A 14,093-nucleotide genomic window follows, 5' to 3' on the forward strand; every position below is an offset into this window, starting at 1 on the left:
TTCCTATATAGTCCCTCCCCCAACACATGCCTGGCCTCCTCCACTATCAATGGCCCCAACCAGAATGATACATTTGGTGCAATAGATGAATCTACATTGACACATCATAATCACCCCAAGTCCATAGTTTACATGAGGGTTTACTCTTGGTTTTGTACATGCTGCAGGCTCACACACATGTATATGCATAATGACAGATAGCCATTATTGCGGTGTCATGTTTTTTGCTGCCCTAAAATTCTTGGTGTTCTGCTGATTAAGAACTATGCTTTTGTGTGTGTGCACTTTGAGTATGTACCATGCCCTGCTTCTGATCACTTGCCCCTGCTGTACAGAATTCCTTGTGTTCTTCAAAATTCAGCTGAAGAGTCCCCTCCTCTTGGAAACTTAACCTGACACCCCAGGCAGAGTCTTCTCAGCACTTGGAACATACACATCACCATTATAGAACTTGTCATAGTTTATTAAATTGTACTCATTTACCCTTATTCTTCCCCAGTAGGCTCCTTTGAGGAGAGAGCTAGTGTCTTATTCAATGTCTTACTTAGCTGATACCTAACAGATGTTCAGTAAAAACATGCTGCATGAACTAATGTCCCAACAGTTGATGAACATTTTCCAGAAGAGCAAACTAAAGGTAGAGGCTTTCTCCGAGGTCCCTGGGCTAACAGAAAGCAGAGCTGGGAACCCAGCAAGGTCTGTTCCATTTCTCTGACACCAGGGTGCGGCAGAGTGTATCTCACTCAGTGCAGGGTGCAATCAGGGAAACGGATGCCATTGAAACCGGCTAGTTGTGAGGTTTTAAAGCTATGACAAGATGGGTGGCAGCAGACATCAAAGGAGAAGTCAGTGTTTTTGAGTGAAAAAGACATAGGAGAAAGGAGAAAAATGAATCTCGAAGTCCTTGAGAATCTCCTGCTTTGGAGATTGGAGTTGGTCCGAAGAGATACTTGTTTATCGTCATTGTTGATGTCCTTGTTGTTAATGTTGGCGTTTCCTGCATGCCCCACTGGATTCAGTGCTTTGAGTACATTGCTCATCGAGGCATCAGAGAACACTCTGAAGTAGGTACTGTGATTATCTTTGTCGACCGCTTGAGGAAAGGTCGGCTTAAGGGATGTGAAGAAACTGGCCAACAGGAATCAGGGTTGAATCAGGCAGCCTGTCTCCTCAGCCTACAGCTTTTCCTGACACCATCGTCCCTGCCGCTGCTAAGTCACTTCAGTCGTGTCCGACTCTGTGCGACCCCATAGATGGCAGCCCACCAGGCTCCCCCGTCCCTGGGATTCTCCAGGCAAGAATACTGGAGTGGGTTGCCGTTTCCTTCTCCAGTGCATGAAAGTGAAAAGTGAAAGTGAAGTCGCTCAGTTGTATCTGACTCATAGCGACCCCATGGACTGCAGCCCACCAGGCTCCTCCATCCATAGGATTTTCCAGGCATGAGTACTGGAGTGGGGTGCCATTGCCTTCTCCGAACACCATTATCCCTAGTTGAAGGTAAAAAGTGATGATTTGGTCATTTAGATATGAGGTAAAAGACGCCAGTTAAGGCGCCTAGAATTACGGATGTGTAGCTTGGATGAGAACTGCAGCAGAGGTGAGCAGATGATTTAAACAGGCAGCAGCTAAAGCAGTGGGGGCGGCGGGCACTCCAGAGGAACAGGTAGTGGGTAGGTCAGGCTCTTGGTGGAAGTTGAGTGCATGTCCGTTTCAGGTATAGCAGGGGGAGAAAAAGCAGTGAGAGAACTTGAGAAAGTCACAGGAAGGGAGTGACATTCAGTGTAGTTTATGCTAGAGAATTCCAGGGAAAGGTTATTGAACTGGTTAAGAGAAGTTCTTTAAAAGCTTTAAAAGAACAGTTTGATATTTAAACTTAAAAATTTGCAAAAATAAAATACCAAAAACAAAACCTAGACATATTTTAATATGCAAGATGTACAAAATTATCAGGTATTTTTATTTCCCTTTGTCATCATCTGTATCACATCATAAAACATTTTACTATGCTTTTCCTCTCCAAAAATTAAAAAAAAATTTTTTTTTCTTTAAAAAATTTTGTCATTTATCTCAAAAACCAGTTGTTGAGGCCCAAAAGGAGATTCAGTTAGAGGCTCCCTAGAGTCTAAAACTGAAGGAAAAACACTTTAATCCTGAGGAAGGTCTATTATAAATGCCTCTGGATTTAACTCAGTGAATAAAATAGTGTATTAGGATTTTCTACAAAATTAATGCTTTTATTTATTCTCTTATTTCAAGTATACATTTGTAGTGACCCACAGTAAAAGTGTGGTCTCACAAATCTAAGAGTTTAGGAACTAGATATGGGTGTTTTCCACTCCCATATTAAAGTTACTCGATGATAATGAATTAGTGCCCAAGTAAAGGACCATTCGAGATGAGTTTTAATTCCAAAAGGCACAGCCGATGAACATTTCTGGGGAATGGTAAACTAAAAAATATAATGAAAACAGCAGCTTAATTCACTGTATTAGGTTAAGCGAATGTGTAACTTAGTTTTAAAAGGTGTCGTTGACTCCTAGGGGCGGGGGTGGCTCTTTTCCTCCCCAGCCTAATAGGCTAATTAGAGTCACTACAGGCAGTTGGAGTGGTGAAAACACTTTTAAAAAATTCATTTGCCAGCACTATCGAATTTGCAATAAGTGGAGTCAGCATCTGAAATAGTTCAGTATTTCACATAATGGCATTTTATTTAGTACTCTAGAGTGTGTTAAATGACTCCCTCGAGCATTAAAGGCATCACTCCATTTTCCAGGACCTGCGCGAAGTCTGGCTCAATTATCCTCTCCACCCACTCCAGGTAAGTGTGACCTTCCTGTCTGCAGTGAGCTTTGTAACTCCAGGTACTCACGATGCTTCACTTTGCCTTTTGTCCCCTTCTGCTTTTATCCTTTGATTCCCTTCGGTGGCATTATGACTTTAAGCTGGGGTATCAGACTGGAGAACTTTGGAACAAATACTAAAACGAGGCCATGCATTGTGTTTTTATGGTCTGGGGTGAGGTGGGCGAAGCACTGGGAGTTGCCATCGCTCGAAAGGCAGGAAGAGCTGCTTGTGTGGCTGTGGTTTTGTCCCCTCTCTTCCCTAGGATAGTGATACTCAAGACAGTGTTGTCTCCAGTATGTCTACATGCCTGCTATTATAGGGAAAATAATATGGAAGCAGGCCTGGGCTTATCACAAAGTAGAACAAATACTAAATTAACATTGCTAAATTGCAACCTAATTTGTATCTTTGAAATTCAGAGATTTGACTTCAATTGCATAAAACATTGTAAATTAAAATTTTAGTAGAGTATAATGACTTTATTCAAGATTTTGGAATTTAAAAGATCTATATATGGTGACACTCTTTCCCCTAGTTGTTTTAAAAATTCTCACTCTTCTTTGCTTTTATTACCATTTTACCTTGGAGACATATATAAATATATACATGTATATGTATACTCATACATATACATTTTTGTATATATATATTATGTATATATAATAATCATCACTAGTGGCTGAACTCTCTTATGAGAGGCTTCACAGTAACAAGTGACATTAATTCAGAGTATTTTAGAAGTATTTTATGAATATGAACTAGCCCAAAGTTCCTGAAAATATTCATTTCAGATGTTTTATACTTGTTCTCTGCTAGTGGTTAAAGGCTTATTGTTACGTGGAGCACCTGCCTAGTGTTATTAATATAATAATCTCCATTGTAAGCTGAATCCAGTTTAATGATCATTAGCCAAAATAGGTTAGCCCCTTGAAGATACACAGCGGTTTATTCAACACAGTGATTCTCAAAAGCTGATCCCCATACCTGCAGCATCTGTGTTACCTGGGAACTTACCAGAAAGGCAGATTCCTGGTCCTTATTCCAGTCATACTGAGTAAGAAACTTTGGGTGCAGGGCCTTGCCATCTGCTTTTAACAAGTACTGCAAGAGTTTGATGAGTACTAAAGTTTGAGGACTGCTAGGTTACCAGATAGATAGATAGATTCCCTAGAAGGGGTTCTTCAGCTTGCCTCTTCCTTGGAGAGCTAGTATAATACTTAGGATTTTGAACTATCTGTGTATAGTATTTGGCCTTGAAATCTGATAGAAGGTTGGAAAATATTATTTGAGCCTTCTTTAAATGTTAGGTTTGTTTGCCATTCTAAGGGAGGAGAAAGAAGCTTTCATGTTTTATTGGCATTTCAGAAATGTCTGCCTGTGGGAACAAGAAGTTTACAAAACACTTAGAATTGATAATTACAGTTGTAACCAAAAACTGCCTGTGATATTTGTTTGTTCCTTCTTGTAGCTTCAAGAGCCAAATACTGATCGACAACTTATTGAGACTTCTCCAGTTCTACAGAAACTTACTGAATTTGAAGATGCAATTGGAGTAATTTTTACACATGTTCGACTTTTGGCAAGAGCATTCACATTGAGAACTGTGGGATTTAACCATCTGACCCTGTGAGTTAGAAATACTCTTGTAGTTCTAACACGACCATTTGGACACACAGTCCCAAACCTTTGCTGTGTGCCCTTTCAAGGAATTGGGGTTTCAAACATATTTCCAAGGAAGTCACATTGTCAGATGAATGAGCAGTCAGACACTGGTGTAGACCAGGGCATATGCTCTAATCCAGTATTTTTGGTCTCATTGTCATGAATCTTATTTCTTTATAAATTATAAGTGTGAAGGAAGTAAAAATTTTTCCAATGAAGAGACAGGCCAGGTGGTCACAGTCATGATGATTCAACTCTGTCATGAAAGCAACATAAGTAACACAAAAGTAACATAAAAGCAGCCACAGGAAAAGTATAAATGAATGAACATGCTGTGTCCCAATTAAACCTGATTTACTGAAGCAGGCCATAGGGTGAATTTGGCCCTCCAGTCCCTGCTGTAAGTGAGTGATTTGAATATGACCTAGTGAAATAACTGATAAAATAACCAAAACTGTTTTTTTTTTTTTTACATGTTTTTTAATTCAGTTTTTGGGTTTCTTCCCTGACAGTCCACTCCAGTATTCTTGCCTAGAGAATCCTGTAGGCAGAGGAACCTGGCGGGCTACAGTCCATAGGGTCACAAAGAGTAGGACGCGACTGAGCAACTAACTCACACTCATCAGGTTTTCTTCCCCCAAATTAGATATTCACAGTTGTCTTTACACTGAAAAAACCAAAGAATCTTGTCATAGATTTTTTTAGGCCTTATTCTGGAATTCAGATTTGAAAACTGGAGTCTATTTTTTCAATGAAAAGGTAAAGATTTAGCATAGAAAATTCTTGGATCTTTTTGCTGTATTTTGTGTGTGTAAAGATTGTACTAGTTTGTTGTCTGTACTATACAGTTGACCGTTAAATCATGTAGGTCTGAACCACATGGGTCCACTTACACGTGGATATTTTTCAGTAAGTACGTGCTATAATGCTGCATGGTGTCATTTGGTTGAATCTGCAGGTGCAAACCATGGTACAGAGGACTGACTGTAAAGTTAAACTGGATTTTTGACTGCCTGGGGGGTCGCTGCCCTTAACCCCCAGGTTGTTCAAGGATTCAACTGTATTTTATTTTTCTGTTGATTCTCCCCAGCTTCTGCCCAGGTACTATTTACCAGTCTTTCTTTCAGCAGTTGTTTAATCCTTAGATAGTACTCACTTTACTCTCCTTTGAAACCGAACCTATATTGACTCAGATCTCAGTTGAGGGGCTTTGGGGAGTTGTATTTAGTTTTGTGCTTTAAGCTAGATGAACACATTGCTTTTTAAAACCATACCTTAAATTTATTTTCTATGTTTTTGAATCTACAAATGCTCATTGATCTCTTTACATTGATGGTTTTTTTCCCCCCAGAGGCCACAATCAGAGGATGGAATTCCTTGGTGACTCCATAATGCAGCTGGTAGCCACGGAGTACTTATTCATTCATTTTCCAGATCATCATGAAGGACACTTAACTGTAAGTTTGTGTAAAACCATTTCCTCCAACCAGTTTGCTGTGTAATAGAAAGTGAAGATTTGAAGAACTAGATATATACTTATATAATTGGTGACTTAGTTCTTGGTGACTTTAGCATATCATATGATTTTGTTTCATTATGTAAATTGTATGCAAAAACAATATATGATGAGAGCTCATTTTATACTCCTTTATTTAGTGATTGCCTACTTGGTGCAAGACACTGAGTTAGGCTTCATGGGGGGAGCAAATATTACTTGATGCCTAGTCTGTCCATAAGAAGTTTAAAAACTACTAGAAGAAATTAAAAATGCAAGTTAACAATTACAAATTCTCTCTCTTTCTATATGTATACACATATGTATGTGTGTGTGTGTGTGTGTGTATATATATATGTATAGTTTAAGGTGTGTGTGTATACACATACGTGTACACTATAAAAAGTATACATAAGTAGCTATAAATACAAGGGAGAACTACATTAAATATTATACAAGGAAAGTGTGCTGTTTAGGTAAAGTAAGATTTCTTTTAGCTGTGGAGTTTCTAGAAGGCTTCATGGTTATTATGATGTTTGAGCCTTTAAGGATGAGTAGGATTTGGCCATTGGGAATTAATGGGAAGAAATTTCTATGCAAAGACATTACACGCACCAGGACTGCTGAAACAAGGGAACAGCATGAAAGATCAGAAGCCTAGTTTGGCTGGACTGTGTGGAGTTGAAAGGGACACTGAGAGAAAACATTTGATTTATGAACAAAGTGAAATGGTTCCCATTCCTCTCACTTTTGTTTCATTTTATAAAACTTTATCGAGTTTTTTTATTTGCTGCGTACGGTTTTTACTCTGTGAAACCAATCAATAATAAAACTGGAATGGAGAACAAAACCTATCTGGAAGTCAGTGATGGTGATCTCCTGGCACAAGGAATAACCTTTGAGAAGTCCCCCTAGGACTGGGCACTGAGAAAGCAAATACCTTACTGGGCAAAGAAAATAATAGACACCATAAGACATCTTGTGAGTACAGACATTCTTCATTACGCTTGAGGTAAATAATAAGTCTTTCATACTTTGCATCTCTACAAGCTCTGTGCATGTTTTGCTTTGAATAGAATTTGATATTATCTTTGCAACTCTGAACCGTGGAAATAGTTTATGGGAGAGATACTGATATTGAATTTAGGGAGAATATGATTATTTGACTATGTTTAGATGTAATTTTTCAGCAGAATTTCTAAACCCAAAAAAATATGGTCCTTTCATTCATTCATTGAATGAATATTTATTATGTTTCTACTAAGCCCCATGTATCATTTTGTGGGAAATCAGAAGTACTCTTACTTTTAAAATTAGTTTAAAATTAGCAGTTTAATGACCATTTACAATTAACTGCTTTTGGATTGACAAGAAATTCCTTTTGAATTAATATTAAATTCTTAAGAGCATATGAGCATTTACCAGAAATAAACTAGTATCTAGTGTCTTTCTCTGCATCCAGGAATCAATAAAGGCTCGGTTCTGTATCTGCCATTAGGGAATAGACTTCATAGCTGTCAGAGTATCTGGTTGGTCTGAGAAATGGCCAGATTAAAGCAAATGGCTTGAAGCAGTCATTCATTTTATGGGCATATAGAGGCCACTGCTGAAAATTTGTGACTTCAATATACACATTTACCCCTGTATTCCCACAAATTCTCCAGAATTTTGTGGAGGAGGAAGGTATGGATCGACAGATGTATTGCTTCCCTTCTTGGCACTGCACACATGTCCCAACCCCTCCCCCAACATTGAACAGATATTGAAACCAGGACTCAGAAAGGCATGAGCCCTGCCCAGGTCTGGATAAAGGTGAAAGCACGACTATGCTGGAGACTCCAGTTTTGTGTTCTTTACAAAGTGACTTCAGTGCTGTAACTAATTTGATCAGAAATATGTTTATCATCAGCCTTGCTCTCTTGATTAGAGAATTTCGGGATACTTCATTAGAAAGATGCTAACAAATGACAAAATTCTGATATGGAGGGTTTTTTGAACTGTATTCACAGAAGGCTTTGGTAGAAATCAGCAGGACCAACAGATCTGCTGGCAAAACAAAGATGATCTAAAATCAGTGAAATACAGATTTTAAAAGATACTGTGTCTCATTAATGTCTCACTGATGTAGGTACTTCCTCCCTCCTTGAACCACTGTCTCCCATGGGCTTCTGTGATGCTTCACATTCCTGGTTTTCCTCTCGCTCTTGAGCTACTCTTTCTCAAGAGTAGCTTTGAGGCTCAGCCTATTCTGTAGAGCTGGTGAATATTCCAGGATGCACAAAGCTCGCTCCTAGGCATTTCCTCTTCTTACTTGAGTCTCTTATAGGCATTCTTTATAAACATAACATTAGTTTCCTGCTGTAGGCAGACTTCTGAATGGATTTCTTCAATCCCATCTCATTTCTGAGCTTCAGTGTCAGCTGCCTGCTCATCATCTCTGTGTATCCAAGGCTGAACTTGAAATTTGGGTCCTCTTCCAGTTATTTCTTGAGTAATTGAAGGGCACCATCACCCATCCAGTGTGGCAAGTCAGAAGCCTAGGAGTCATCTTTGCTTCTTCCCTTCCCTCCAGCATAGACCATTCACAAGTTTTGACCACATTACTGCTGGAGTAGCTACCTCATCTTCATTACTCAGATCTTGTACCATCACCTGGACCATGGCAGTAGTTTCTGCACAGCTGCCACAGTGTTACAGGAATATGATTGACAGAGAGATCCAGTGAGAGGGGGTGGCATTTACTATACATTGCAGAGGATAGGAATCTTAGCGTTGTGCTTATCCAAAGCAGTAGGCAAGGCAGCTGGTTCAGATTTCTCCCTGAGATGTGTGTTACTATTGAAAAAGCTGGTCTTGCCGCTCCTGTGGGCATTTTTGTACTCTCCCATGGGGGACATTGTCTCAGGTTTCAGGCCTGTTGGACTGCGTTACGGGTTATGGCTTCCTACACTGACTTTCCTGAACCTCTCCACACAGGCCAGGTTACCTGCTTCGGCCTGTGGCGTCTTCACAATACGTCTGTTGTGTCCACAGCGGCCATTCATCTTTAGTCCATTTTGGTTGTTCCTCTTCACTTCCCTGACCTCTCAATATTGGAGTGCCCCCGTTCTCAGGCCTCGTCTCTTTTCTGTTGACTTCCTCTCCATGAGTCTGTCTATACGTTACTTCTGGTTTCGTGTCTTGAGCCCTTACTTGTCCCCCTAACTCCAAACTCATATGTCTACATATCTGTAGATGTACTTGGTTATATAGATCCACAGCGATCTCTAGATCGATCGATTTCTATCAGGCAGCTCAAACCTATCATGGCCAAAACAAAACTGATTTCTACCCCCAAACCTTGGTGTTTTCCATGTCAGTAAAGACCATTCTGTTCTAGTTGCTCAGGTTAGAAACCTTGGAGTTGTCTTAACTCTTCTCTGTCTCGTGCTAACACCTCCTACCCATTAGCATAGCTTGTTGATTTTACCTTAAAAGTTTGTCTCAAACATGACTACTTTTCACCAGCTTCACTGTTAAACCACCTTGGTCTGGACCATGATTATCTTTACCTTAAATGACAACCATAGCCTCCCAACTGGTCCGTCTTTCCCCAACCCTCTGTCTGTGTTCAGCACATCATCTCAAGGGATCGTTTTTAAAGAGACATCAGATTAAAATCTTCTCTGGGCAAAACTTTTTGAAAATACCTCATCTCAAGGGTAAAAGATAGTGTTGTTACCTACAAGACCCTTCCTGCTACCATCTCTAACTTTTTCTCCTAGACACTTCACTTTAGCCTCTGTGAGATTCCTGCAGGACACTAAGCTGGCCTTTGCACATGCTATGCCAGATCCCTCCCTCTGTTCACATGTCATCACCAGTGAGGCCTTCTTTCACTCACTCTGCTTGAATAGTGACCTCTTTTCCTCATCCTTAGCTCCCCTCCTCCTGTCTAAAATCTCACCTCCCATTTTCTCCTTCCTTCTCTTCCTTAGTACAGACTATATGTTTTACTTGTTCACTGTCTGTGATCTCTCATGAGAGTGTAAACTCCACGAGGGTAGGTATTTTGTCTCTTTCCTTCATCCCTAATTCCCTGGGTGTTTGAACAGTCCTGGCGTGTCTGTGCTCAGCAGATAGGCTGAGTGAATGATCACCATAGTCCGCTCTAACGCTCTTCATCTGCTCTTTGGAGAGTGACTAAAGAACAAGCCGATCCGCCTGCCTGACCTCACGTCACATTTTTGTCCTCTCACTCTGCACCTTTTCACCTGCCTGCTTTGTGTTCCTCTAGGCTCTCTCTTGCCATGGGGTTCGTTCTACCTGGAGACCATTCTCCTTCAAGCCCTTCTTCTCAGCTGCCTGCTAGCTCCTCCTCTGCCTGAGATGTCAGTTCTGGCATGACTGCTGCATGCAAGGGGAACCCTCTAGTCAACTCCCCATGTTCTTCTCCTTCTTGACACTTATTTTTTGAGTTTGCCTGTCCCACAAGCCTGAAAGTTATGTGAGAACATATTTTTATTTATCACTGTATGCCCTGCAGTGTCTGGCATATGTGAGCTCTCAATACATATTTGATAAGTAGAAGAATGAGAGTTTTGTGGATGGATAACTCATATAGAGAGGGAAGTGGAAGTGGCATTGGAGAGAAATAGCATGTTTTATGTGTAAGGAAAGAAGCCAAAAACTTAATTTATGAATGTCTAAGGGTTAAAAGTAATTTAAAATTTGTGAAGGATTGCTTATTGCAGTTGCATTTGGCTGGGTGGGAGGCAGGGAAAGGATGGCTAAAAATCATTATTGTGATTAAAGAGCACACAACTGCAGGGAGGCGTTGTGTGCTGCAGAGCTATTCCCGTGCATACTTGTTTCATAGAGACTAAGGACAGTTGAGCAAATGAAATTGCAGTTTTCAAGTTCTGAATGTTGATGGGGGAAAACAGAGTGTTCTGTAAGTTGGGTGTTTAAGCAGGCCTGTTTGGGAAGGAATGTCAGGGTTATGCAGTTGTCCGGGGATGACAGAGTTTGAATGGGGATGTAGAGGAAGGAGGTTCTATTTCATAGAACTTTTGGCCTTTGAGGGTAGAACCTACTCAGTAGAGTCAGGGTAAATAGTGAGGTGGTAAATAGTGAGGGGCGGGGGGAGTCTCAAAGAGCACTTACTCAGACAAGAATGTGACTTTCTTGTCACACTGGCAACTTTTTAATATTTGCATACGAGTTTTTGTGTCTATTTCCTTCCTCTGTCTCAGCCTTTACTACAAAGGACAGAGCTGAAGATGCTTGTCAGCCTCATGGCCACAGTGTGCGCTGTGCCCCGTGTCAGTATCCACAAGCAAGATGAACTTGCAGAAATGTTTGTTTTTATTTATTTTTTAAGTTGTTGTTTTTTTTTACTTTTTATTTTGTATTGGGATATAGCTGATTAACAATGTTGTGATAATTTGAGGTGAACACTGAGGGGACTCAGGCATACATATATGTGTATTCATTCTCCCCCAAACTCCCCTCCCATCCAGGCTGCCACGTATCATTGAGCAGAGTTCCCTGAGCTGCACAGTAGGTCTTACAGTAGGTCCATCCGTTACCCATTTTAAATACAGCAGTGTGTACATGTCCATCCCAGACTCCCTAACTATTCCTTCTCCTGTTCTGCTCCCCAGCACTCATAAGTTCGTTCTCTAAGTCTGTGAGTTGTTTTCTGTTTTGTAGGTAAGTTCATTTGTATCTTGAAATTTTTATTTTTAGAGGAATGATTTGGAGGGGACTTCCCTGGTGGTCCAGTGGTTAAGACTCCATGCTTCCAGTGCAGGGCAGCACAGGTTTGATCCCTGGTCGGGGAACTAAGATTCTCCCCTGTGCCTTGTGGTGTGGCCAAAAGATTAAAGAAAGAAAAAGAAGAAAAACAAAATGAAACAGAGGAATGATTGGGACAATGAGAAAGCGAGGGTTACAGATAAACTTTGGGAAGCCTTGATCTAATCCTTTCCTGCTGCCTCCAGACAGCACGAGGCATGAATCAGAAGAACAGGTGTCTGAGCTGACGGATCTCTGAGGGGGCAGATTCCACAGCCCCTGTTTGAGAACTTCTCCGTCACTTGTAAACTGGCTGTGTGGCGCTGACCTCTGGCTGCTAGCATTTGCCTACCTTTTCTTCGGTTCTCACGGGAAACGGAGGCCATCTGGCCACCACTCTTGGTATGAGAGACCCGTGAGGCACATCACTGTCGTTTTTAATAACACGTTTGTCTTTCACCCCATGCTCTTACATGAAAGTCTTCAGGATAATTAGTCAGACTCTCCTGTTTTCACTAGGGGGCCCTCTTCGGTAGCTCATGTCCCACAGCTGTGGTTTTTCTCTTTCGAATCAAGAGTAGAAGTTGAAGGAAGAGTGCCAGAGTGTTTCTTTGCTTATTTTAAACCAGTAAACCTTTTTCTTAGTAAAATTTGAATTTGGAAAGACTGCTGTGTTGAGATAATAGGAAACATCCTGGATCCTCAAAATCACAATTTGCAATTTGTTGATCCTTGCCATTGCTTCAGGAACTCAGCAGTCTTCCTCTCAGCTTTATAGTGAGCCCTTAGTACAGCTTTCCTTTTTTTTCCCCGGTAATTGCAAATTAAATTTTATCTTTTTTTTTTTGGTGGGTGGGGGTAAGGCAGTGTTTTTTAAAAAAGTTGTTAAGGACAGGTAAGACTTAGTAAAATGGAGAGCTTTGAAGACAGTGAACAGGTGTCCAGAATATTTGCATTGAAAACAAATCCAAAGGAGTTCCTAGAACTTTCTATAACCTTTTCCCCATAACCAGAGTTAAGCCTGTCTTGGCTGATGATGGCAGTGCCAAACAACAGCAGCTAGTGTTTCAGTGTGTTTGTTATGTGTCAGTCATTGTACTTAGAGTGTATACGCATTCACTGTAATCCTCCTTACATCCCTGTGAGGTAGGTACTCTTTTCTCTGTTTAATGGATGTGGAAACCGAGCCTCAGAGAGATTTAGTAACTTATACAGGATCACTTAGCGAGGAAGTGGTAGAGCCACAGTTTGCACCTAGGCAGCTTGGCGCCAAATCATTTGCTTTTTTACAAGTATTGGGTTGGCCAGAAAGTTCATTCGTGTTTTTCTGTAAGATGTTACAGAAAAACCTGAACAAATTTTTTGGCCAACCCAGTACATCTAACTCAAGGCACTGTTTGCAAAACATTCTAATAAGTATCTCATGCTTACTTGGGTGCTTCATGTTTGTTTTCTAGATTTCTACTAAAATTTTCCTTCTTTGTAAAATAGTAGTTTATAGCGTCAGGATCTGCAAACCTTGTGTCTTACCCCATCCAAACCCACCTACCAAAATAGTCTTTCTAAAATCAGAAGACTACCTTGCCACTGCTCCCATTTGATACCTTTTGGGATTCCTCTTCCCTTACAGGAAAGACAGACCTCTTTACCTCAGCTGCCAGACTTTCTCTGCCCTGTCAGCCAGCTCTCGCTGCCCAGAGGCTAGGCAGCCTCACTCACCTGCATCAGCTCCTCCCCACCAGGCTGAGGTTTCTCTTCCAGTTCCAGCCAGTAGTCATCTTTCTGTATCATGGCTCCTTGCTCTTGAATGAGCTGTTTCCTCTTCCTGGAAAACCCTTTCATACTGTCTTAGTCTATTCCAGCTGCTATAGCAAAGTACCACAGACAGGATGGCGTATGAATAGCGGAAATGTATTGCTCGCAGTTCTGGAGATCTAGAGTCTGACGTCAGGGTGCCAGCATGGTCAGGTGAGGGCTCTTTTCTGGCTCACAGACTTCTCACTGTACCCTCCTCACAGGGTGGAAGGGGCTAGCGATCAGTATGGGGCTTCTTTTATAAGGGCGCAGATCCCATTCATGAGGGGTCCACCCTCATGACTCAGTCACCTCCTGATACCATCATCTTTAGGATTTCAGCATTTGAATTTGGGGGCAACTCAAACATTCATACCATAGCACCCATTCTTCTACCACTGGCAGATTCATTCTTTTCAGTTCTGACTCTATAATATTCATCAGAGTCCACCTACCTGAAATTTTTTTAAATGTACATGTCCTGAAATTCTAATTCCTTGCCTCTTGGAAAGAGGCCTAA

At 41.0% G+C, this 14,093-nt stretch overlaps 1 protein-coding gene across 1 annotated transcript in view; it reads left to right on the forward strand.

Annotated features, from left to right (window-relative positions):
• DROSHA (drosha ribonuclease III) overlaps positions 1-14,093 on the forward strand; it is a 119,483-nt gene that overhangs the window by 93,800 nt on the left and 11,590 nt on the right. The window contains exons 25-27 of the mRNA XM_052659038.1: positions 2,774-2,818; positions 4,313-4,470; positions 5,858-5,963. Coding sequence (XP_052514998.1) covers positions 2,774-2,818; positions 4,313-4,470; positions 5,858-5,963 — 309 coding nt within the window. The remainder of the gene's footprint in view (positions 1-2,773; positions 2,819-4,312; positions 4,471-5,857; positions 5,964-14,093) is intronic.

This window comes from Budorcas taxicolor, chromosome 20 (genome assembly GCF_023091745.1).
Source record: "Budorcas taxicolor isolate Tak-1 chromosome 20, Takin1.1, whole genome shotgun sequence".
Lineage (NCBI taxonomy): Eukaryota > Metazoa > Chordata > Mammalia > Artiodactyla > Bovidae > Budorcas > Budorcas taxicolor.